At 42.7% G+C, this 26633-nt stretch overlaps 1 protein-coding gene across 2 annotated transcripts; it reads left to right on the top strand.

Annotated features, from left to right (window-relative positions):
* Positions 1 to 134: 134 nt before the first annotated feature.
* On the top strand, positions 135 to 21831 carry LOC110520451 (lysophosphatidic acid phosphatase type 6). 2 transcript variants are annotated; one of them, XM_090230217.1, is made up of 11 exons: positions 135 to 521; positions 951 to 1179; positions 1619 to 1747; positions 11477 to 11607; positions 14957 to 15036; positions 15138 to 15225; positions 15360 to 15492; positions 16000 to 16100; positions 16292 to 16384; positions 17778 to 17943; positions 20257 to 21831. In XM_090230217.1, the coding sequence occupies exons 2-11, from the start codon at positions 961 to 963 to the stop codon at positions 20389 to 20391; spliced, it is 1275 nt and encodes a 424-aa protein (XP_090086343.1). In that variant the 5' UTR covers positions 135 to 521; positions 951 to 960; the 3' UTR covers positions 20392 to 21831. The 2 variants fall into 2 exon arrangements, with proteins under 2 accessions (XP_090086343.1, XP_090086344.1); XM_090230218.1 differs by having other exon boundaries at positions 183 to 521; positions 956 to 1179.
* Positions 21832 to 26633: the final 4802 nt, after the last annotated feature.

The following is a 26633-nucleotide window of genomic DNA, read 5'->3' as shown; positions in this document are numbered from 1 at the left end:
ACCAACAGAGTGGACTAAAGTTTGTAGACTTTACCTTTGCAAAAATCGCGTTGTTTAAAGGAGCACAAAGGCAAATTGAGTCACGCGCGCTTCACAGACTAGGGGTTTTCTCATGGAAATATGCAGATATTGCTAGAGCGCGCCAATAGGACCTCGTTAGCTCGTGCTTGGCTCTGCCCCTTGTTGTATGTTCTGCCCAGCATTGCTCATTTGTTCCCATAGGAAACGAAAGAATGTTGTATATCTTGGTTTACTTATACAATTATTTTAAAAACTGGCCCAATACAGTTTAAGGGGGGAAGAGGGAAATGACGTTTGTGGGCAGCTTTTTCGGGAAGAGTAGTTTACCGCTACCATTGATTCGCTTTGAAAGCATGGATCATACCAGAAAGGACTACATATTCCAAAAAACCTTTTATCCTTAACCGGTGCAGTGTTTTCAAAATAGCCTGAGTTAGTCCATAGGGGATTGTTATCTGAAAAAATTGTTGGCTAGTTAACTGTTCCAGTGCTTATTAAACGTAAGTAAATTTGAGTTCAAAGCCGTGTGCCATTCAAGTAGCTTGAGATGTAACGTTAGCTAACCCCTAATTGATAGAATGACTAATTTCTTACGTTTGACATTAACTAGCTATGAGTTGACATTTGTTGATAGCTAGCTAACCTTCAGTCTGCAGCAACTGCTCGATCTTGACGGCTAGCTAGCTAAGAGTCATTAGCTCAGTGGCAGCCAGCTTGTTCGTAGCTCCTGCTTCAAAACTTGCTGCCATCGCTACCAAAATATCAAGTGCCAGGTTCAACCATACTGCAGTTGTATAACTACCCGGTAACAAACTCTGGAGTCGCTGACATTACAATGTATGAAGATCATAAACTGGTTCGTTGTAAATGATTGACTGTGCTAGCTAAATATGTTTTCAATGTTGTAATTGTGCGGTCTGTCTCGGCAGCACAGTAATCATGAGGATGAGGAACCTCTGGACCAAAGCAGGTGTTCTGGGCTCGGTATCCATGGCGTTTGGATCCATGTTCTGGTCTCAGAAGAAGACGGAAACGACTCAGACGGGTTCGACCACCGCATGCACGGAACCACCTTCTCCTTATGAGCTCAAACTCGTGCAAGTCCTGTTCCGCCACGGAGCCCGAACTCCGCTGAAGTCTATACCGGATGTCATGGAGGTGAGGGACCATTTGTGTCAAATATCTTAAATAAATAATACATTAAGATGTCCCACTCATGCCTTTTTTTATGAGTTCCGGTCTGCTTAACGGGGTGGCTCTCCCATAGGCACCAATGCATTAGCAGCTGGGTGTGAATGATCTACTTAATGTATTCACTTAATTCATTAACCAGAACAAATGAGGGAGTGGGATGTCTTGTTTCCTTTTCCATCTCTGCCTGTGTCTTGCCCCTGAACAAGGCAGTTAACCCACTGTTCTTAGGCCGTCATTGAAAATAAGAATTTGTTCTTAACTGACTTGCCTGGTTAAATAAAGATTTAAAAAATAATAATATATATTTTTTTAAACGTTTAGCCTCATTGACAAGACAATGCATGCTGAAGGTATGGTCACCAGTATCTGAAAAGCTAAAATACTTCCTTGTCCTGTCTCTCAGGCCCAGTGGGTGCCTAACCTCCTGGAACCCCCAGCACACACTCATATCAACTATGTGGTGACAGACCTGGAAGGAGGTCCACGGCCCTCCTCACCGGTGGAGGACAGCTACCGGGCCAACATACTGAGTGTGAGTGTGTGTGTGTGTGTGTGAGCAGAGGAAGTTGTACCTAGAGAGATAGGGTCAGGGCGAGGAGTAGGCGCTTTGATAAGTATGGTTAGGGCTGTTACGGTGACCGTATTACTGCCACACCGGCTGTCACGAGTCATGAAGGCAGTCAAATTCCACGGGACTGTGTAGTCACAGTAATTAGGCTTCTCCAAGCTCTGATGCTGCTGATGGTCATTAGTAGTCTGCCAAACTTGCTAACTGCCTGGTGCTCAGCACGCTATTGTTCTTCTAATCACTCTGACATCAATGCAAATGTATTCGAAAAACTTATCTAACACTTCATGAGAGCCCATGAGCTCATGTTGCGCAACATTTCTACAGGCTATGCAATTGCGTGAGAATGTGATGGCCTCTATTTAAAAAGAGGCGTATCCCATCAGTTTCAATAGGCTAGACCTACTACATTTATTTCTCAACTTTCCTAATATTAAGCACATTTATTTCCTTTACAACAGCAGTATAGCCTAACTGGCTGGCATGAAAATGAACCACAGGAAAAGCGTCCTCCATTCGCTTTTTAAGTGCAGAAATTACGTGTATTTTTCCCCCCTGCCCCAGTATCCAGACAGATGCATGATAATGGTCCATTCTAAATCAAAACAAATGTCACACATATATTATTTAGTATAGGTAAAGACAATATTACATCAAGAACAGTCTGATAGTCTAATATTTTCACCTATCACTTGGGAATTACAGTACCAGTCAAAAGTTTGGACACATCTACTTATTCCAGGGTTTTTCTTTATTTTTACTACTTTCTACATTGTAGAAAAATAGTGAAGACATCACAACTATGAAATAGCACATATGGAATCATGTAGTAACCAAAAGTGTTAAACAAATCCAAATATATATTCTGTTTGAGATTCTTCAAAGTAGCCAACCTTTGCCTTGATGACAGCTTTGCACACTCTTTGCATTCTCTCAACCAGCTTCATGAGGTAGTAACCTGGAATGCATTTTAATTGACAGGTGTGCCTTGTCAAAAGTTATTTTGTGAAATTTCTTTCCTTCTTAATGCGTTTGAGCCAATCAGTTGTGTTGTGACAAGGTAGGGCTGGTATATATAGTGTATTATTGATTGGATGTTTGTTTATTCCATGTGTGTTGTTGTATGTGTCGAACTGCTTTGCTTTATCTTGGCCAGGTCGCAGTTGCAAATGAGAACTTGTTCTCAACTAGCTTACCTGGTTAAATAAAGGTGAAATAAATACAAATAAAAAATACAGAAGCCCTATTTAATAAAAGACCAAGTCCATATTATGGCAAGAACAGCTCAAATAAGCAAAGAGAAACGACAGTCCATCTTTAAAGTTTCTTCAAGTGCAGTCGCAAAAACCATCAAGCGCTATGATGAAACTAGCTCTCATGAGGACCTCCACAGGAAAGGAAGAACTAGAGTCACTGCTGCAGAGGAAAATTTCATTAGAGTTACTAGCCTCAGAAAGTGCAGCCCAAATAAATGCTTCACAGAATTCGAGTAACAGACACCTCTCAACATCAACTGTTCAGAGGAGACTGTTTGAATCAGGCCTTCATGGTAGAATTGCTGCAAATAAACCACTACTAAAGGACACCAATAATAAAAAGAGACTTGCTTGGGCCAAGAAACGTGAGCAATGGAGATTAGAATGGTGAAAATCTGTCCTTTGGTCTGTTGAGTCCAGATTTGAGATTTTTGGTTACACAGACTGGTGGACAGATTATCTCCGCATGTGTGGGTCCCACCGTGAAGCATGGAGGAGGAAGTGTGATGGTGTGGGGGTGCTTTGCTGGTGACACTGTCAGTGAATTATTTAGAATTTAAGGCACACTTAACCAGCATGGCTACCACAGCATTCTGCAGCAATAATCCATACCATCTGGTTTGGGTTTAGTGGGACTATCATTTATTTTTCAACAGGACAATGACTAACACAGCCTGGAGGTTAAGGGCTATTTGACCAAGAAGGAGAGTGATGTAGTGCTGCATCAGATGACCTGGCCTCCACAATCACCCGGCCTCAATCCAATTGCGATGGTTTGGGATGAGTTGGACAGCAGAGTGAAGGAAAAGCAGCCAACAAGTATATGTGGGAAGCATATGTGGGAACGTCTTCAAGACTGTTGGAAAAGCATTCCCCATGAAGCTGGTTGAGAGAATGTCAAAAGTGTGCAAAGCTGTCATCAAGGCAAAGGGTGGTTACTTTGAAGCGTCTCAAATATAAAATACATTTCTTTAACACTTTTTTTGTTTTCTACATGATTCCATGTGTGTTATTTCATAGTTTTGATGTCTTATTCTACAATGTAGAAAATAGTAAAAATAAAGAAAACCCCTTGAATGAGTAGGTGTCCAAACTTTTGACTGGTACTGTATATATTATCACTTGTGAATGAAGCATATATAAAATAAGTAAATGCCCAGCTTGTGTGCAGTAAGGCAAGAAACGGTGCATGCCTTTTTTTCAAATCATAGTTGATCACCCCATGTAACGTAGCCAATAGGCCTATATGTTTTGATACGGTTTGTATCACAACTAACGTGGCCAAATGGCTTCTTAAAATGAAGCACATTAATCCACTTTACAACGGCTGTAGTGTCTAATTGGCATACATAAGCAGCGCGTGAGTTTCAAGTTTTGGGAAGATAATTTTCACCATAAAAATGCACCTTTAAAATAAAATTACATGCATAATCGTATTTGCGGTCACTTTTGAAAATTGTGTTTTCCTTTTAATTGATTGCATTTTGGATCATTCGCGCTTATAGCCTACTGCCATGTGCGCATTGATGTGCTTATAATGTAAAGAAATAGCCTAATAGTTTATCAACATTTTAAGCAAAACGTTCTGATCTGTTGCATCAGTCCTCATTGCTTAAAAATGCTAGTGGTTGTATTCATTTGGGATCTATCGCAACCCACAACTGTCCAAGACTATGTTCAAAATATTTATTTCTCGCACAGAATAGAATAGGTCAACCTTTGTACCATGGGGGATGGTAGATTGACATAGGCTAGTGCTTTTGCTGTTCGTTAGGCCTACTCATCTTGTTGGCTGCCATAAAGTAAATGTGGACAGTTCTTCCAATATCTTCAAAATTATTCTTGGAATTAGATAAGGACGTGCGCAGTTGCATCCCAGATGTGTCTTTCACTTGTAGCATTTGAGAATGACCCGATCACCTGACGGGCATTGGCTAATAAGAATTGAGCTATTTGAGAGAGCCATGTGAGTGAGAGGTGCTTCAGAGCACGCAGCCGGGAGAAGGGAATTATAATTTGTATATTCAGCCCAATGGCACAATGTACACTGGCTGCAAAAGGCATGGATTTTTTTATGGGGCATTAAGGCCACACAAACGGGATGCTGCCGGGAATTTTGAGGCATTATCATGCTTGTCAAATTGTGAATGAGAGACTGATAAAGTGTGCACAGCCTGTGCAAATAACAAAGCAGAGCTCATAACTTTCATGCAACTGTTTTCAAATCATCATTAGAGTCACATCATCCAGCCTTAGAATGTATTAATAATCCAAACAAATAGCCCAACATTTGTATTGCAACTAAAGTTGCATAAATAACTAAATTAGGCATATAGGAGGACCTGTTTATTTCCTAACCGCAATACACAGAATAGCTACACGTGCTCACTCCCTCAAATCGTTTGGAGAAAATATCCTTTCTATTTTATTCAGCTATGTTCAATTGTTTTCTTCATAATATAAGAAAATGCCATGGAATTCTAAGCAAATCTTGTCAGCTATATGAACTAGTGTAGCCCACAGCCATATGGCATAGCCAGATCCGGGCATAACATAAGGACAACTTCTGTTCTTCTGAAATGGACTACATTTTCTTCATATCATGTTTCTTTAGATCTGTCTTAAAAAAATATTTATTGTGATGGTGTAGGCTCTATTAAATGGATTTATTTTATTATTATTTTTAAATTCAAAATAATATATTCTTTATTTTTTTAGTTTTTGTGGATCAGCTTAATATTGCAGAAAGAATGTTGCTTCCATCAATGTAATTGTCTGCATCATTTCCAATCCCCCATATATTTTTTGGTGTAAATATATCACAAGTGAGTACACCCCTCACATCTTTGTAAATATTTGAATATATCTTTTCATGTGACAACACTGAAGATATTATACTTTGCTACAATGTAAAGTGGTGAGTGTACATTTGCTGTCCCCTCAAAATAACTCAACACACAGCCATTCATGTCTATACCGCTGGCAACAAAAGTGAGTACACCCCTAACTGAAAATTTCCAAATTGGGCCCAATTAGCCATTTTCCCTCCCCGGTGTCATGTGACTCGTTAGTGTTACAAGGTCTCAGGTGTGAATGGGGAGTAGGTGTGTTAAATTTGGTGTCATCGCTCTGACACTCTCTTATACTGACTGGTCACTGGAAGTTCAACATGGCACCTCATGGCAAAGAACTCTCTGAGGAGCTGAAAAAAAGAATTGTTGCCCTACATAAAGATTGCCTGGGCTATAAGAAGATTGCCAAGACCCTGAAACTGAGCTGCAGCACGGTGGCCAAGACCATACAGCGGTTTAACTGGACAGGTTCCACTCAGAACAGGCCTCGCCATAGTCGACCAAAGAAGTTGAGTGCACGTGCTCAGCATCATATTCAGAGGTTGTCTTTGGGAAATAGACGTATGAGTGCTACCATCATTGCTGCAGAGGTTGAAGGGGTGGGGGGTTAGCCTGTCAGTGCTCAGACCATACGCCGTACACTGCATCAAATTGGTCTGCATGGCTGTCGTCCCAGAAGGAAGCCTCTTCTAAAGATGATGCACAAGAAAGCCCGCAAACAGTTTGCTGAAGACAAGCAGACTAAGGACATGGATTACTGGAACCATGTCCTGTGGTCTGATGAGACCAAGAAACTTATTTGGTTCAGATGGTGTCAAGCGTGTGTGGCGGCAACCAGGTGAGGAGTACAAAGACAAGTGTGTCTTGCCTACAGTCAAGCATAGTGGTGGGAGTGTCATGGTCTGCATGAGTGCTGCCGACACTGAGGAGCTACAGTTCATTGAAGGAACAATTAATGCCAACATGTACTGTGACATACTGAAACAGAGCATTGTTTTGTATTTATTTTTTATTTAACTAGGCAAGTCAGTTAATAACAAATTCTTATTTTCAATGACAGCCTAGGAACAGTGGGTTAACTGCCTGGTCAGGGGCAGAACGACAGATTTGTACCTTGTCAGCTCGGGGATTTGAACTTGCAACCTTCCGGTTACTAGTCCAACGCTCTAACCACTAGGCTACATGATCCCCTCCCTTCGGAGACTGGGCCGCAGGGCAGTATTCCAACATGATGACGACCGCAAGGTCTCTGTAACATCCACCAGCTCCGTGATGTCGTCATGGAGGAGTGGAAGAGGACTCCAGTGGCAACCTGTGAAGCTCTGGTGAACTCCATGCCCAAGAGGGTTAGGCAGTACTGGAAAAGGATGGTGGCCACACAAAATATTGACACTTTGGGCCCAATTTGGACATTTTCACTTAGGGGTGTACTCACTTTTGTTGCCAGCGGTTCAGACATTAATGGCTGTGTGTTGAGTTATTTTGAGGGGACAGCAAATGTACACTGTTATACAAGCTGTACACTCACTACTTTACATTGTAGCAAAGTGTCATTTCTTCAGTGTTGTCACATGAAAAGATATACTCAAATATTTACAAAAATGTGAGGGGTGTACTCACTTCTGTGATATACTGTATATCCATACGCATGCATACATATACACATATACACATACCCATATAGACATACATACCCATATAGACATACAGTGCCTTGCGAAAGTATTCGGCCCCCTTGAACTTTGCGACCTTTTGCCACATTTAAGGCTTCAAACATAAAGAAATAAAACTATTTTTTTGTGAAGAATCAACAACAAGTGGGACACAATCATGAAGTGGAACGACATTTATTGGATATTTCAAACTTTTTTAACAAATCAAGAACTGATAAATTGGGCGTGCAAAATTATTCAGCCCCTTTACTTTCAGTGCAGCAAACTCTCTCCAGAAGTTCATTGAGGATCTCTGAATGATCCAATGTTGACCTAAATGACTTATGATGATGAATACAATCCACCTGTGTGTAATCAAGTCTCCGTATAAATGCACCTGCACTGTGATAGTCTCAGAGGTCCGTCAAAAGCGCAGAGAGCATCATGAAGAACAAGGAACACACCAGGCAGGTCCGAGATACTGTTGTGAAGAAGTTTAAAGCCGGATTTGGATACAAAAAGATCTCCCAAGCTTTAAACATCCCAAGGAGCACTGTGCAAGCGATAATATATAAATGGAAGGAGTATCAGACCACTGCAAATCTACCAAGACCTGGCCGTCCCTCTAAACTTTCAGCTCATATAAGGAGAAGACTGATCAGAGATGCAGCCAAGATGCCCATGATCACTCTGGATGAACTGCAGAGATCTACAGCTGAGGTGGGAGACTCTGTCCATAGGACAACAGTCATATATTGCACAAATCTGGCCTTTATGGAAGAGTGGCAAGAAGAAAGCCATTTCTTAAAGATATCCATAAAAAGTGTCATTTAAAGTTTGCCACAAGCCACCTGGGAGACACACCAAACATGTGGAAGAAGGTGCTCTGGTCAGATGAAACCAAAATTGAACTTTTTGGCAACAATGCAAAATGTTATGTTTGGCGTAAAAGCAACACAGCTGAACACACCATCCCCACTGTCAAACATGGTGGTGACAGCATCATGGTTTGGGCCTGCTTTTCTTCAGCAGGGACAGGGAAGATGGTTAAAATTGATGGGAAGATGGATGGAGCAAAATACAGGACCATTCTAGAAGAAAACCTGATGGAGTCTGCAAAAGACCTGAGACTCGGACGGAGATTTGTCTTCCAACAAGACAATGATCCAAAACATAAAGCAAAATCTACAATGGAATGGTTCAAAAATAAACATATCCAGGTGTTAGAATGGCCAAGTCAAAGTCCAGACCTGAATCCAATCGAGAATCTGTGGAAAGAACTGAAAACTGCTGTTCACAAATGCTCTCCTTCCAACCTCACTGAGCTTGAGCTGTTTTGCAAGGAGGAATGGGAAAAAATCTCTCGATGTGCAAAACTGATAGAGACATACCCCAAGCGACTTACAGCTGTAATCGCAGCAAAAGGTGGCGCTACAAAGTATTAACTTAAGGGGGCTGAATAATTTTGCATGCCCAATTTTTCAGTTTTTGATTTGTTAGAAAAGTTTGAAATATCCAATAAATGTCGTTCCACTTCATGATTGTGTCCCACTTGTTGTTGATTCTTCACAAAAAAAATACAGTTTTATATCTTTATGTTTGAAGCCTGAAATGTGGCAAAAGGTCGCAAAGTTTAAGGGGGCCGAATACTTTCGCAAGGCACTGTACATACTTAATTGGATTAAACTAATGAACACTTTGGCTTTTACCTTTAGTATACATCTTATACACATTCTACAGACACAGTCTACTTTACAATAGTTCTCTCTTGTTTGTTCTTAGTCCTTCCTCTATTTCTGATGTCCATCCAGTTTGATTTCTATTTGTAACTGTGCTATTTCACCAAAGTTCTGAACCTATATACATTTTACAGATCCCGTATGCTTTACATTGTTTGTCTTGTTATTAGTCCCACCCTTCAGCTCCATTCAACTCCTCCCATCTATCTCTCAACATCAGCCATTTCGGATTTCTATTTGCCATATATTTTTCAACTGTGCTGTGATGCTTCACAAAATAATTGAACCTTTCTATTCTCATAGCTTCTACAGATTGTAAATTAAAAATAAACGTTTTTGCTAAAATAATTATTATATTATTGATTGATTGACTATGGCTTTTCAAATCACTCATTATTGCTATTTGTAGCGTTAGTTCTAGGCAAATGTTGCAATTCTTCAGCCAGTCCTGGACCTGTGACCAAAAACGAGCTACATATGGACAATACCTAAATAAATGATCTAATGACTCTATGACTCTAATGACACAGCAGAATCTGCAGAGCTGGGAAGATTGTATCCCCCATATATATAACATTCTATTAGTTGCAAGAATTTTGTATAGTCATTTAAATGGAAAAATTAGAAGTTTTGAATCCTTCGTTGTTTTGCATATCAATTCATAAACCATGTGCCATGGAATGGGTACATTGAAAATCTTTTCCCAACTATTTTGCAATTTATATGGCACAGCTGTCAGTTTGTTGGTCCTTAAATGAAATTGGTATATGTTTTTATTTATCACACTTTTCTTTAACCATTTATGTTCTTTAATACAGGGCCGATATACAAGTTCCTTACTTTTTTCCCCTTCTACTTGCCTCTTCCATTTTTGTGGTAATGCTGCAATTAATTGGTTGTAATTTTGGGTAGAGCAGACATTTCCATATGTCTGTGTTAGCTGCATGTGTGACATAACTCCACCAGTCCTATTTATGGTATCATTCACTAAAATACATTTTTTTAAACATTTATTTGAAAAATACAGTTTTATCAATTAGTATATTTGAACTTAACCACAATATTTGTTGTACTATTTGTTCTGTCCTTTCAGGTAGATTAAACTGAAATTGCAACCAACTTTCTAAGGCTTGTTTAAAAAATAAAGATATTTTGGAGATTATTTCCTTTTCAAACAACCGAAAGTGAGCAGGTGTAATCTGAATAAAGGGGAAAAGGCCCTTCCTGAATATAGGGTGAGACATTCGTACCAATTGACTAGAGAACCAGTTTGGACCAAGTATAACTTTTGTATGACTGATGCCTTTAGTGAGAGGTCTAATGCTTTAATATTTAATCATTTCTGCCCTCCGAATTCATATTCGTTATATAAATAGGCCCTTTTAATTTTTATTTGGCTTGCCGTTCCAAATAAAATGGAATACTTTTTGTTCATATAATTTAAAAAAACAGGTCACTAGGTGTAGGCAAAACCATAAGCAAATAGGTCAACTGTGATATGACTAAAGAGTTAATCAGGGTGATTTTTCCACAAATAGACAGGTATTTTCCTTTCCATGGTAGCAAGATCTTGTCTATTTTTGCTAACTTTCTATAAAAATTATTGCCGTGAGATCATGTCTTTCTTTTGGGATTTGTATACCGAGTATGTCTACATCCCCGTCAGACCAAATGGATTTAAATTGATTTATTAGACTTGTTCCAGGTCTGTGAGAGCCAGAAATCTTGCTTGTTTGTAGGTGACCAAATGCTTATTTTCCACCATAATTTGCAAATAAATTCATTAAAAATCCTATAATGTGATTTTCTGGATTTTTTTTCTCTCATTTTGTCTGTCATAGTTGAAGTGTACCTATGATGAAAATTACAGGCCTCTCTCATCTTTTTAAGTGGGGGAACCTGCACAATTGGTGGCTGACAATACTTTTTTGCCCCACTGTAATCAAAATGTTTTTTATTTTATACTGAGTATGTCATGTACAATTATAATTCAAATGCTTTTAACTGATTGAACAAATATATATATATTGCTTATTTGTGGTGTGGTTTTCATGTCAGCCCTTTTGGGCTTCCAGCCTCACTTGCACACTGTTTTTTCCAGGTTTTTTTATCTGTACTGTTTTGTCTTTCACTTATTTTCTTTGGTGTGAATAAATAAAACCTAACCTTTGACCCCTGTCCTTTTCCCCTGAAGGGGGGTACGTACCCAGGTCAGTTGACCACGGTGGGCATGCAACAGCTGTATGAGCTGGGAGAGAGGCTGAGGAAGAGGTACATCAAGGACACGGCCTTCCTCAACCCCACCTTCAGCCCTACAGAGGTCTAGTAAGTAATGCAGCCTTTCTCAACCCCACCTTCAGCCCTACAGAGGTCTAGTAAGTAATGCAGCCTTCCTCAACCCACACCTTCAGCCCTACAGAGGTCTAGTAAGTAATGCAGCCTTTCTCAACCCCACCTTCAGCCCTACAGAGGTCTAGTAAGTAATGCAGCCTTCCTCAACCCACACCTTCAGCCCTACAGAGGTCTAGTAAGTAATGCAGCCTTCCTCAACCCCTACCTTCAGCCCTACAGAGGTCTAGTAAGTAATGCAACTTTCCTCAACCCACACCTTCAGCCCTACAGAGGTCTAGTAAGTAATGCAGCCTTCCTCAACCACACCTTCAGCCCTACAGAGGTCTAGTAAGTACTGCAACTTTCCTCAACCCACACCTTCAGCCCTACAGAGGTCTAGTAAGTAATGCAGCCTTCCTCAACCCACCTTCAGCCCTACAGAGGTCTAGTAAGTAAAGCAGCCTTTCTCAACCCCACCTTCAGCCCTACAGAGGTCTAGTAAGTAATGCAGCCTTCCTCAACCCACCTTCAGCCCTACAGAGGTCTAGTAAGTAAAGCAGCCTTTCTCAACCCCACCTTCAGCCCTACAGAGGTCTAGTAAGTAAAGCAGCCTTTCTCAACCACACCTTCAGCCCTACAGAGGTCTAGTAAGTAATGCAGCCTTTCTCAACCCCACCTTCAGCCCTACAGAGGTCTAGTAAGTACCATAGCCTTTCTCAACCCCTACCTTCAGCCCTACAGAGGTCTAGTAAGTAATGCAGCTTTCCTCAACCCACACCTTCAGCCCTACAGAGGTCTAGTAAGTAATGCAGCCTTCCTCAACCCCACCTTCAGCCCTACAGAGGTCTAGTAAGTAATGCAACTTTCCTCAACCCCACCTTCAGCCCTACAGAGGTCTAGTAAGTAATGCAGCCTTTCTCAACCCCCACCTTCAGCCCTACAGAGGTCTAGTAAGTACTGCAACTTTCCTCAACCCACACCTTCAGCCCTACAGAGGTCTAGTAAGTAATGCAGCCTTTCTCAACCCACACCTTCAGCCCTACAGAGGTCTAGTAAGTAATGCAGCCTTCCTCAACCCCCACCTTCAGCCCTACAGAGGTCTAGTAAGTACTGCAACTTTCCTCAACCCACACCTTCAGCCCTACAGAGGTCTAGTAAGTAATGCAGCCTTCCTCAACCCACCTTCAGCCCTACAGAGGTCTAGTAAGTAAAGCAGCCTTTCTCAACCCCACCTTCAGCCCTACAGAGGTCTAGTAAGTACCATAGCCTTTCTCAACCCCTACCTTCAGCCCTACAGAGGTCTAGTAAGTAATGCAGCTTTCCTCAACCCACACCTTCAGCCCTACAGAGGTCTAGTAAGTAATGCAGCCTTCCTCAACCCCACCTTCAGCCCTACAGAGGTCTAGTAAGTAATGCAACTTTCCTCAACCCACACCTTCAGCCCTACAGAGGTCTAGTAAGTAATGCAGCCTTTCTCAACCCCCACCTTCAGCCCTACAGAGGTCTAGTAAGTACTGCAACTTTCCTCAACCCACACCTTCAGCCCTACAGAGGTCTAGTAAGTAATGCAGCCTTTCTCAACCCACACCTTCAGCCCTACAGAGGTCTAGTAAGTAATGCAGCCTTTCTCAACCCCCACCTTCAGCCCTACAGAGGTCTAGTAAGTACTGCAACTTTCCTCAACCCACACCTTCAGCCCTACAGAGGTCTAGTAAGTAATGCAGCCTTCCTCAACCCACACCTTCAGCCCTACAGAGGTCTAGTAAGTAATGCAGCCTTCCTCAACCCCCACCTTCAGCCCTACAGAGGTCTAGTAAGTACTGCAACTTTCCTCAACCCACACCTTCAGCCCTACAGAGGTCTAGTAAGTAATGCAGCCTTCCTCAACCCACCTTCAGCCCTACAGAGGTCTAGTAAGTAAAGCAGCCTTTCTCAACCCCACCTTCAGCCCTACAGAGGTCTAGTAAGTACCATAGCCTTTCTCAACCCCTACCTTCAGCCCTACAGAGGTCTAGTAAGTAATGCAGCTTTCCTCAACCCACACCTTCAGCCCTACAGAGGTCTAGTAAGTAATGCAGCCTTTCTCAACCCACACCTTCAGCCCTACAGAGGTCTAGTAAGTAATGCAGCCTTCCTCAACCCACACCTTCAGCCCTACAGAGGTCTAGTAAGTAATGCAGCCTTTCTCAACCCACACCTTCAGCCCTACAGAGGTCTAGTAAGTAATGCAGCCTTTCTCAACCCACACCTTCAGCCCTACAGAGGTCTAGTAAGTAATGCAGCCTTCCTCAACCCACACCTTCAGCCCTACAGAGGTCTAGTAAGTAATGCAGCCTTCCTCAACCCCACCTTCAGCCCTACAGAGGTCTAGTAAGTAATGCAGCCTTCCTCAACCCACACCTTCAGCCCTACAGAGGTCTAGTAAGTAATGCAGCCTTTCTCAACCACACCTTCAGCCCTACAGAGGTCTAGTAAGTAATGCAGCCTTCCTCAACCCACACCTTCAGCCCTACAGAGGTCTAGTAAGTAATGCAGCCTTCCTCAACCCACACCTTCAGCCCTACAGAGGTCTAGTAAGTAATGCAGCCTTCCTCAACCCACACCTTCAGCCCTACAGAGGTCTAGTAAGTAATGCAGCCTTCCTCAACCCACACCTTCAGCCCTACAGAGGTCTAGTAAGTAATGCAGCTTTCCTCAACCCCACCTTCAGCCCTACAGAGGTCTAGTAAGTAATGCAGCCTTCCTCAACCCACACCTTCAGCCCTACAGAGGTCTAGTAAGTAATGCAGCCTTCCTCAACCCACACCTTCAGCCCTACAGAGGTCTAGTAAGTAATGCAGCCTTCCTCAACCCACACCTTCAGCCCTACAGAGGTCTAGTAAGTAATGCAGCCTTTCTCAACCCCCACCTTCAGCCCTACAGAGGTCTGATATGTACCACAGCCACATGTGCTCTTGTCAATAGCCTGGTAGTCACGTTCTGTAGCCAACTCAGATCCGCATCTAGGTAACATGAAGGTAACTTAAGTAACATCAGCCTAGCTAATGTATAGGTCACCTAGGTAACGAGAATGGCTTACTCAGAAAAACTTCCAAACTGACTAATTCGAGGTAAAAAGGAGTTGGAGCACTCAACAAAAAAAGACAGAGGTTGATTTTGTCATTGTTGTTGAGCACCCCTCCTTTCCTTTCCTTTTTTGCTGAAGCGTAAAGGTCCACCTGAGCTGTCACCTAGGTAACATCAGGCTAGGTAACATAAAGGTTGAAGACATAATACCACAGTACATGTACAAGACATTGATATATTCTTCTAATATATATGCCGTTTCGTCTCTCTCTCCCAGTGTGCGTTCCACTAACATTGTAAGGACCATAGAGTCTGCCAAGTGCCTGGTGGCAGGGCTGTTCCAGCAAAGCCAGAGTGGTAGGTGTCACTGTATGTTTGTTTATGTGCGTATGAGGCGTGTGTGTCAAAGACCAGTATTTCCGAACTCCTAATGTTGCTCCCCCTCTCTTCTTCTGAAGACATGGTTTCCATTCTGACGACTGAGGCAGAGTCAGAGATCCTGTACCCTAACTACCACGGGTGCAGACTGCTCAAACACCTCAGCGGGTTAGTGAGTGACTGGCTGGGTCCCTTTCCTATACATTTTTGTGTTTGGCTGGATCTCTCACTCTTTAATGTTTGTGATTGGTTGTTTCTATCTTGTTGATTTTTGTGATTGGCTGTGTCTGTGTGTGCTGTAGTCATCGCTGGGCGGAGTCGTCCACTCTGCCAGACATCGCTGCGGACTTGAGGAGCATCCAGAGTGCTCTGGGCATCGCTGCCCACCAACGGGTTGACTTCATCCTCATCAGGGATGACATGGTGGCCAGAGAGGTGACACAATGCAACAAATATATACTTAATTTCAAACCTTTTCTTGACAAAATGTATTATGAGATCCAAAGGTATAAATAGTGATACTGTCATTGTCACGACTTCCGCCGAAGTCGGTTCCTCTCCTTGTTCGGGCGGCGCCCAGTGTCGCCGGTCTTCTAGCCATCATCGATCCATTTTTCATTTTCCATTTGTTTTGTCGTGTCTTCTCACACACCTGGTCTCAGTATCCCTCATTACATGTTGTGTATTTAACCCTTCCCCCCATGTCTTTCTGCAGAATTGTTTATTGTAAGTGCATGTGCACATTTTCTCTGGTGCGCGATGGGTTTTGTACCCATTTGTTTATTGTTCTGGTTTCCAGGGGTTTTATGAATATAACCACTCCGTTGAATACCCAGTTTTGCTCTCCTGCGCCTTACTTCCCTTCTGCTAGTTACAGCAAAATGACTTAGTCATGGAGATGTTAACATGACAAAGTGTGTGTGTGTGTGTGTGTTATATCAGACACACGGACTGCCCTGCCCACCAGTCCTGGACTCCTGGAGGAACACAGTGGAGCAGAGAGCTGTGGAGATGATCTGTCACATCTACGAACCCAGCAAGAGGTCAGGGGTCAAAGGGTAGTGGGATGTAAATACAGATGGGCCTGTGTAGAGGGCCGGGTAGTAGAACAGAGACAATATAGTTCCCTGTTTCATGAGCATAAGCTGCTTCCTTATTCCACATTCAGAAATAAATTCCCCCAAGACAGTTGTTGTTTCCTTCATCTTGTCTGAGGTTTGCTTGTTGTGATCAGGGAGAACCTGCAGCTGTGTGTGGGTCCCCTCTTCCACACCCTGATGGGCAACATTGAAGACCATCTACAGGGCACAACCTCAGAGTCCAACAGGTGAGTTACTCTTACTTTGATTGCATTCATTTTGAATGGGGCTGTGAACCGGAGCTGCCTCCCGGCCGTGAACCGGGTGCCCCGCTCTGGCCAACGACGAAGTGACCTAGATTTTAGCATGTGGATTAATCAACAACAAAAAATAATAATAATCAAATGTATTTATATAGCCCTTCGTACATCAGCTGATATCTCAAAGTGCTGTACAGAAACACAGCCTAAAACCCCAAACAGCAAGCAATGCAGGTGTAGAAGCACGGTGGCTAGGAAAAACTCCCTAGAAAGGCCAAAACCTAGGAAGAAACCTAGAGAGGAACCAGGCTATGAGGGGTGGCCAGTCCTCTTCTGGCTGTGCCAGGTGGAGATTATAACAGAACATGGCCAAGATGTTCAAATGTTCAATATTACCAGCATGGTCAAATAATAATAATCACAGTAGTTGTCGAGGGTGCAACAAGTCGGCACCTCAGGAGTAAATGTCAGTTGGCTTTTCTTTGCCGATCATTGAGAGTATCTCTACCGCTCCTGCTGTCTCTAGAGAGTTGAAAACAGCAGGTCTGGGACAGGTAGCACGTCCAGTCCAAGATGAGTAAGATTCAGTGTTTTCACATGCAAAAGTGATTGCTTTTGATTTATCTGCCTTCCCAATGAAAACGAGTTTGAACATTTGAACATATACAGTGGGGCAAAAAAGTATTTAGTCAGCCACCAATTGTGCAAGTTCTCCCACTTAAAAAGATGAGAGAGGCCTGTCATTTTTATCATAGGTACACTTCAATTATGACAGACAAAATGAGGGGAAAAAATCCAGAAAATCACATTGTAGGATTTTTAATTTATTTATTAGCAAATTATGGTGGAAAATAAGTATTTTTTAATAAGTAGTTTTCTGTAAGTCTTCACAAGGTTTTCAAGTGTACCTATGATGAAAATTACAGGCCTCTCTCATATTTTTAAGTGGGAGAACTTGCACAATTGGTGGCTGACTAAATACTTTTTTGCCCCACTGTATTTTATGGAAAAGAGATGCATGTTTCTGAACGATGCATCATGCTGCCTTGGTGACAACATGAATGAGTGGTGCAGATTACGGTTTGATTTGAGAAGGGAGTGCCTGCAAGGAATTGATGATTAGTTGACATGTAGAATCAGGTGTGCTTGTCCAGGGCCACAAACAAAATATGTACTGTTGGGGGGGGGTACTAGAGGACTGCAATATAAAACACAGCCAATAAGAGATTTATTGAGCTGCAGATCTCAACCCAACCACTTGATGGTAGCAAATGTGATTTTGTAAATGGCACATTCTTAGTTTTTCGTTCCCTACCCCTACTTGTTACTGAACATCAGACATTTTCTGAGGGCATTTTCACATATGTGTTTTTTCTCTCAGGAAGCTGTTCCTGTACTCTGCCCACGACACCACTCTGATGCCCTGTCTCATGGCCCTGGGGGTTTTTGACATGCAATGGCCACCGTACGCCGCTGACATCACCCTGGAGCTGCATCAACACAGGCAAACCAAAGAGGCCTTTGTCAAAGTGTCCTACATTGGCAAGGTATGGTCTAGGGCAGGGTTTCCGTTAGCCGGCAATTGCCGGATTTTGGCCCAAATTAAATAAATGAAAAGCCGATAAATTAAACTGTTGCCACCCAGAAAAAAAATCCCATTGCAAAATAATGCTTTTTATTCATTGATGGAAATACCAGTTGATGGAAATACATTTGACCATCATGCTTATCGGTCTATAGCACAGGAGGTTGGTGGCACCTTAATTGGGGGGAACGGCGTGTGGTAATGACTGGAGTGGAATCAGTTGAATGGTATCAAACACATGGAAACTATGTGTTTGATTCCATTCACTCCGTTTCAGACATTATTAGGAGCCTTCCTCCACTGGTCTATAGGTTAACTAGCATCATTTTATGGAATTAAATTGGCCTGTGTGTATCGTGTGTTAAAACAGTTTTGGTGTACGATTTAAAGATCGCCTCCCATTCACCATTCAAGTGCAGTCAAAAAGGCTATCAGTGTGTCACCCTCCACTTTACAATGTGAGCTGAAGGCAGTATGCATTTTGAAAACGTACTTAATTGTTTGAAACCTGAATGTTTTATTTCATATTATGAGGCCTGTTTTACCTTGCTTCAAAGTAGCCTATATGCTAAATCTGACCATGGAAACGTGTAGGCAATTATTTTATTAAGACTTCATAGGTGGCACATGAGTTTCAAGTTTGGGGAAGCTTACAATTTATCCTGCCATGTCTACTGTTATGCATGCCAGTTATGATTTTCATATAATAATTTTTGTGGATTAGTTTTATTTTATAAATAACGTTTTTGTTTCTCAAAATCATTGTCATGTGGTTAATCATAATCTGAATTAAAATGATTTAAAATCTAAAAGTTAAAAATCAACTAATGCAAGATCACCAGCCTCTGCCGTATTGGCACACCGTGACCCATTGGTGGCTAAAGAAATTAGTGCATAGAGCTCATAGCCTATAACTGCCCTTGTTCTTACACACCAAGGATTGGTGATTATTGAGGATGAGATTGTTGGAAAGATTTTTGAAATATATAGCACTTTGTGACATCAGCTGGTGTAAAAAGGGCTTTATAAATGTATAAATACATTTGATTGATACATTTGATTGATATAGCTTACCGTAAAGAACTATAGTTTTAATATGTTATCATTTGCATTGGATGTTAAACACTTTACATTTACTACTGGTGACATGTTCTGGGGAATATTTTTTTTAATGTAAGGGCAAACAATTCACACAAACAATGAATGCACAAGAATTGGCAGGAGACAGCTGAGCCGTTCTGGAGAGACACACCCCCTTCTTGTCTCAACATTTAAAAATTATGCTCAAGACACATTATCTTCACACACATTTTAGATGTTTTTCACTGACAGCCGCAATTCAATAATCCGCTAAGCCTATTGCCAAGCGTGCTTCCCAAATAGACATCAGACTACGACCGTGTAATTTTTGAAACAATCCACACCCATCGTAGTTGTTGCCACTTTAGATTCCCCCTCTTTCTAAGTTTCCAACATAGATTTCCATCTCTCACATATGGAATAGCTATCAGGTGTGCTGTTTAGAATGGTGTTTTCCCAGCTGTGCTGTTTAGAATGGTGTTTTCCCAGCTGTGCTGTTTAGAATGGTGTTTTCCCAGCTGTGCTGTTTAGAATGGTGTTTTCCCAGCTGTGCTGTTTAGAATGGTGTTTTCCCAGCTGTGCTGTTTAGAATGGTGTTTTCCCAGCTGTGCTGTTTAGAATGGTGTTTTCCCAGCTGTGCTGTTTAGAATGGTGTTTTCCCAGCTGTGCTGTTTAGAATGGTGTTTTCCCAGCTGTGCTGTTTAGAATGGTGTTTTCCCAGCTGTGCTGTTTAGAATGGTGTTTTCCCAGGTGCGCTCTTTTGAATGGTGTTTTCCCAGCTGTGCTGTTTAGAATGGTGTTTTCCCAGCTGTGCTGTTTAGAATGGTGTTTTCCCAGCTGTGCTGTTTAGAATGGTGTTTTCCCAGCTGTGCTGTTTAGAATGGTGTTTTCCCAGCTGTGCTGTTTAGAATGGTGTTTTCCCAGGTGCGCTCTTTTGAATGGTGTTTTCCCGCAAATTGTATTTGCCCTAATGGGTTATACATCCAATGCTTATGGGTCCGGTACATTTCTCAAATGGCAGGTAAATTTAAATCTTCCCGGTCACATTGTCCAGTGCCATATTTTCCGAACTGAGAACTTGGTCTAGGGCGCAAGTGTGCTAGGGAAGAGGCAAGGCTCATATTTAAACACTGTGATAGTGATCTCTTTTTGTGTGTGTCTCTTTCTTATGTTCTTTGTTTTTTTGTGTCTGTAGGACCAGTTGATTCCAGGCTGTAGTGGAGTCTACTGCCCCCTGCAGGAATTCAAGCAGGCCTTCTCTAACTACTCACTGACCTCTGAACTCTATGAGTCGCTCTGCAACCGCACAGAGGGCATGACCGACCCCTGAGGCTTCCACACTCTCACTGTTACCAGCCACCCTGTTTACATCCCACCAGACATCCACTCTCCAGCCCTAGCCTAGCATTAGCCCGCATATTAGAGTATTTAGTATGTTAGGATACCTCATTGTTTAAGCCAGGGGTGGGCAAACTTTTTGGCTTGAGGGCCATATCGGGATTTAGAAATTCGATGAAGGGCCGTACAGATTTTGGGGGGCTTATTTTATCTATACATTATTTTTAATCAATTTGCGGGCCAGAAAATAGGTCCATTGTAAATGGGTCCATTATAAATAACCCATTGGGCTCCCTAGTGGCACAGCATCTCAGTGCTAGAGATGTCACTACAGACCCTTGTTCGATTCCAGGCTGAATTACAACTGGCTGCGGTTGGGAGTCCCATAGGGTGGCGCACAATTGGCTCAGCGTTGTCTGGGGTAGGCCATCAAATCAAATAGGTCCATTATAATGTTCTATCTAGTTTTAGACATTCAAGTGTGGCCTGGAGTGTTTATGTTAACCAAAATTATAATTCCCCCCACATGTATTTGATTATTTTGTACCTCCCGTGGGCTGGATTGAATGGTCATGTGGGCCAGAGTTTGCCTGTCCCTGGTCTAAATGTACAAAGGTAGCGTCACTCTCAAAGTGGATAACTGGCTTTGAAACCACACCCAGGGCAATAGGCGTCCTGTGTGGTACTGCTTCAACTGGTTAAGATAGTCAGTCCTGTGTGGCTCAGTTGGTAGAGCATGGTGCTTGTAACACCAGGTTTCTGGGTTCCATTCCCATGGGGGACCAGTATGAAAATGTATACACACACTTTGGATAAGAGCGTCTGCTAAATGACTAAGAGGAAGAAAGTTTTACTTTACAAAGTAAATCTTAATAATATTGAAATAATCTGGTGATATTATAATGCCTAAAATGTTACCAATTCTAATCATAAATGTACTTTCTGCGACAGTACTATGCACAGAGCGATGTGCTTTTATGTCTGTAGATACACTGCATTTAGCTGGTTATTACTTTATGCACAGCACTGTGTAAATGACTGGGCTTATAGATACTGTATATTGACTTTCTGAAATGTTCTGGCTTTGTTTTTTTTTGAGAGTGAACCAAAATGCTTCACAGCAAACTGCAATCTTCTCCTCAGGGGAAAACCAAGCACTTCATGTACATAGTGCTCATTAACCAAGGGTACCAAAATGTATGGTGTGTATGAGAGTATGTGTTTACCCACTCAGAATCATTCATTTTAGAACCTTTTTAAAAAGGGATTTATTCTGTTTACGATATGTTGTGAGTGAAACAGTAGGTGCCTTCTTTTAGGAATGTGTTGATTATATTGAGTGTTTAAATGATATGCATGGACATGTGAGCAAATATACACTACACACTGGAGTGTTTATTGGTTCTAGGGTTATAATAAAGAGTTGGTCGAGGCTTTGTCTGTCTCTAATGTGCAACACCAGTGGTCATATGGTCAGTCGGTGGTCGTCGTAAGGATACCTGACCCACAGTTTTCAGTCATGTTTTAAGACAAACCGGCTCCAAGACAATGGGCGCATTTGAGCAGATCAGTCAGTGAAAATGGTTGGTCACCACTTATCAAAGGGGATACGTCTGACTTGAGCCAACATGTTGACTGCATGAACTTTACAAAAACCATGTGATCCAAGGTCATGACGTTTTGACTGCAGTCGACTACACGTATCTGCAGTTGCTCCAGAGACGGAAGAGGAAGCGAGACATCCCACACCCCGGAAGTTCGTTCCTGACTCCATCCGCAGTTCTCGTCCCAGTTCTAGAAGGCGTTCTGCACCCTCATTGGGTCGTTGGCCAGCCTGTCCTCCGGGTTCCAGTCCAACGGCCAGTCGGAGTAAGCCAACCAGGACCTCGAGACTACCCTGCGCTGCCTTGTCTCCACCAACCCCACCACCTGGAGCCAGCAGCGTGTGGGTCAAATACATCCGCAACACCCTTCCCTGCTCTGCCACGGGCCTATCTCCCTTTGAGAGTTCCCTGGGGTATCAGCCCCGGCTCTTCCCTAAGCAGGAAGCGGAGGTCGGCATACCTTCTGCCTAGATGTTTTTTTCCGCCGCTGTCATCGTACCTGTAGGAGAGCCCGGTCAAGACCACCTCCAGGTATCGATGACAAGCGGATCACCATCGGATCCCGGCCCCCGGTATCGTCTCGGGCAGAAGGTATGGCTGTCCACCCGAGATCTGCCCCTCGGGGTGGAGTCTCTTAAACTGTCCCCCCATGTTTATCGGCCCTTCCCATCTCCAAGATCATTAGCCCCTCTGCTGTCCGCCTTCTGTTGCCCCGTACCCTTCGTATTCATCCTACATTCCATGTGTACTGCTGCTGTGTCTAGACTGCATCTAGTTTGTGCTACGGCAATATCCATCAAAAAAGGCAGATAGCCTTCATATACAAAACATTAGGAACACATTCCTAATATTGATTTACGCACCCTTTTGCCTTCAGAACAGCCTCAATTCATCTGGCCATGGAGCTACAAGATGTTGAAAGCATTCAACTGGGAATGCTGACCCATGTTGACTCCAATGCTTCCCATCGTTGTATCAAGTTGGCTGGAAGTCCTTTGGGGAGTGGACCATTGTTTTATTTAAATGTTTTCCCCCCATTTTTCTCCCCAATTTGTCCCTTCGCTGCAACTCCCATATGGACTTGGGGGAGGCGTGTGTCCTCTGAAACACAACCCCACCAAGCCACACTGCTTCTTGACAGAATGCTTGCTTAACCCAGAATCCAGCCGCACCAATGTGTCAGAGGAAACACCGTACATCTGGCGACCGTGTCAGCGTAGATTGCGCCCAGCCCGCCACAGGAGTCGCTGGAGCGCGATGGTACAAGGACAACCCGGCCGGCCCCTCCCACCATTTGTAAAGCAGGCCATTGCATTGGCTTTATTAGTCCTGATTCCTGTGACTAATCAATTTGGCTATTTAAACTCTGAATATCAGATACCCAGCTTTATGAGGAGTTATCGCAAGCCTATTTGCAATGTGTTTACACAGCAGGAAATGCATAAGTATTTTATTTTTTCGCAATGATCAAAAATTGAAGGATACAAACTTGAAACCACTGATCATGACAACGGACAGCAGTTGTGATTGTTCATTCCATACTGTCCATTTTAGTTTGACATGTCCTGTTTTTAGGATATGTTGTTTGTTAACATGACAGAATAGTTTTTATCTAATTGAGCTCCATTTAGAGAAACCTGCATGATGCAAAAAGCGTTCGTGTCATTACATTGTCATACGTTTTATCTCCATCCTGTAGGCTACAGAAAAGGCCTCTTTCTACCATATCCTATAGCTGCTACATGATTTACATGATTTATATTTTTTTTGACAGAACGTTGGTGGAGCGCTGTAGAGAGGGATCTCTCCAACAGCACCCTGGAGAGGAGAGCTGGGAATGGACAAACAAAATATGTTGCGCCCCCTGCCTTTGACAAATTGGGCACTGCTCACCTAAAAATCTCGTATGCCACTGGGGTAAAACTAAACATGGTGGTGTTCACTTTTGCAATCTCACTGGAATCTCACTGAAAGACTGCTAGTTCTAGGTCCCAAGAAACAGAGAGATCTGCTGTTTCATCTGACAGTTAATGTTGATGGTTGTACAGTAGTCTCAAATAATATGTGAAGGATCGCGGCCTTACTCTGGACTCTCTTTTGGCGAACATATCAAGCAAATTTCAAGAGCGTTCTTTTCCATCTTCGTAACATAGCAACGATCTGAAACTCATTGTCCAAAAATGGTGCAGAAAAACTAATGCTTTTGTCACTTCTAGATTAGACAACTGCAATGCTCTACTCTCTGGCTACCTGGATACATTACTAAATAAACTTCAGTAAGTGCTAAATATGGCTGCTAGAATCTTGACTGGAACCCCAAAATTGTATCATATTACTCCAGTGCTAGCCTCTACACTGTCTTCCTATTAAAAGGCAAGGGCTGATGTCAAGGTTTTACTGCTACCTTACAAAGCATTGGAGCATTGGCTTGCTCCTACCTATCTCTCTGATTTGGTCCTGCCGTACATACCTACACATACGCTATGGTCACAAGACGCAGGCCTCCTCATTGTCCCTAGAATTTCTAGCCAAATCTTTGTGGGCTTTACTCAGCCTAGTCTACGGTTAGTAAATTGGTGGTCTGTTGATATCCCTCTAGTGGTGTGGGGGCTGTGCTTTGGCAAAGTGGGTGGGGTTATATCTTGCCTGCTTGGCCTTGTCCGGGGGTATCGCCATCTCCGCCTGGGTATCGCCATCTCAGCCTCCAGTATCTATGCTGCAATAGTCTATGTGCCGGGGGGCTAGGGTCAGTCTGTCCTATCTGGTAAAATTCTCCTGTCTTATCTGGTGTGAACTTAAATATACTCTCTCTAATTCTCCTCTCTCTCTCCCCTCCAGGAGAACCTGAGCCCTAGGACCATGCATCAGGACTACCTGGCATAATGACTCCTGGCTGTCCCCAGTCCACCTGGTCATGATGCTGATCCAGTTTCTGCTGTTTTGCCTGTGACTATGGAACTGTTCACAGGACGTGCTACATTGTCCCGGACCTGCTGTTTTCGACCCTCCCTCTCTCTCGCTCTCTCACTCTCTCTACCACACCTGCTGTCTCAACCTCTGAATGCTCAGCCAACTGACATTTACTCCTGTGACCTGTTACCACTCTACAACTACTGTGATTATTATTTGACCCTGTTGGTCATCTATTATTTGACCCTGTTGGTCATTAATGGCCGTGTAATCTTATAATCTCCACCCGGCACAGCCACAGGATGACTTGCCACCCCTCAGAGCCTGGTTCCTCTCTAGGTTACTTACTAGGTTCCTGCATTTCTAGGGAGTTTTTCCTAGCCACCATGCTTCCACATCTGCATTGCTTGATGTGTGAGATTTTAGGCTGGGTTTCTGTACAAGCACTTTCTGACATCTGATGTAAAAAGGGCTTTTTAAATACATTTGATTTGATTTGATAGAGTAAAGCAACAATGACAATGTTTTAAGTGCTTTACTTTAAAGGACAGTGTGAGAATGTTTTGATTCCCGAAACATCACACATACCCACTCAGCTTTTTATTACTGAGTGATTTACTGTGTGCTCAGAGTAGGATTTCAATGTGAATTTCATATCCAAAGCCTCATTCCCCATCGATGATCCCGTCCCCCAAAACTGTCAGACTGGCCAATAGCTTCTTCCCCTAGACCATCAGGCTGCTGAATAGCCACTAAGCAGCTATCTGCTTCCCCTGTCCCCCACCTGCCACCTGAACTTACCCACACACCAGGGTGTCACCAGTGTTTTATGTTCATGTTATTGTGTCCGCCGAAGCCATGGCCCAGTGAGACACGGGTGCCAGTCCAGGCAGTTGGGAACAGAAAAGTCAGAGCCTTTTGGGTAAAACACTGGGGTAAATCCTCAGTGGAAATGCACCAAGAGAGAGTGCAGGAGTCTGGCCTAGTGGAAGCGCTGCCCACTCCATACCACACATCCCCTTGGCAACGGGGATTTGAGCCCTGTCTTGGCCACTCTGTCTGAGCCATAGAAATAGATTATATTAAATTATGTATTATCTAAGGCCCTTCTATCTAACCTCTCTGTATTTCTCACAGTCATTTCATAAAAGAAACCACATAAAGTATTGCAACTGTAAGAGGTCTGACACCCCAGAACATACTACATTCTGAACTACCTCAGTGTAGAATGTAGTACATGACATTAAGATCAGTTTCACATTGACTCAATCACATTAAATCACTTGGTGTTTTTCAATGCTTTTGACCATTTAGTTGAGTTTACTTGTCTTTACAATTGGGATGAAAGGATCAACTTAAGAGTCTGTCTATATACTCACGCGATCCATGGGGAACTATTCGTTTTGCTATTTTGTTTGTTTTATGTGTGTACTGTCCCAAATAACTGTTGACAATTTTTTGTTAGTCTAACATACAGAGAGGTGTGAGACAATCATGCATAAGAGTGGCTGGGGTAGTCAAACTGATACAGGATGTGTTTGTGTGGTCTTAGAGAGAGAGGGGGGTAGAGAGAGAGTGTAAGACAGAGAGGGAGAGAGAGAATGTTTTTTTTTTTCGTTTCGTTTTTTTTCTTCTTTGAAACAGTGTTATGAGGAAATACCACAGTGTAAATAAAGGGTGTGAGGTTACATTTTGGAACATGCACTCATCAATTCCATTC

This window comes from Oncorhynchus mykiss, chromosome 3 (genome assembly GCF_057628025.1).
Source record: "Oncorhynchus mykiss isolate SJ-2025 chromosome 3, ASM5762802v1, whole genome shotgun sequence".
NCBI lineage: Eukaryota > Metazoa > Chordata > Actinopteri > Salmoniformes > Salmonidae > Oncorhynchus > Oncorhynchus mykiss.
This window is presented reverse-complemented; position numbering and strand designations above follow the sequence as displayed.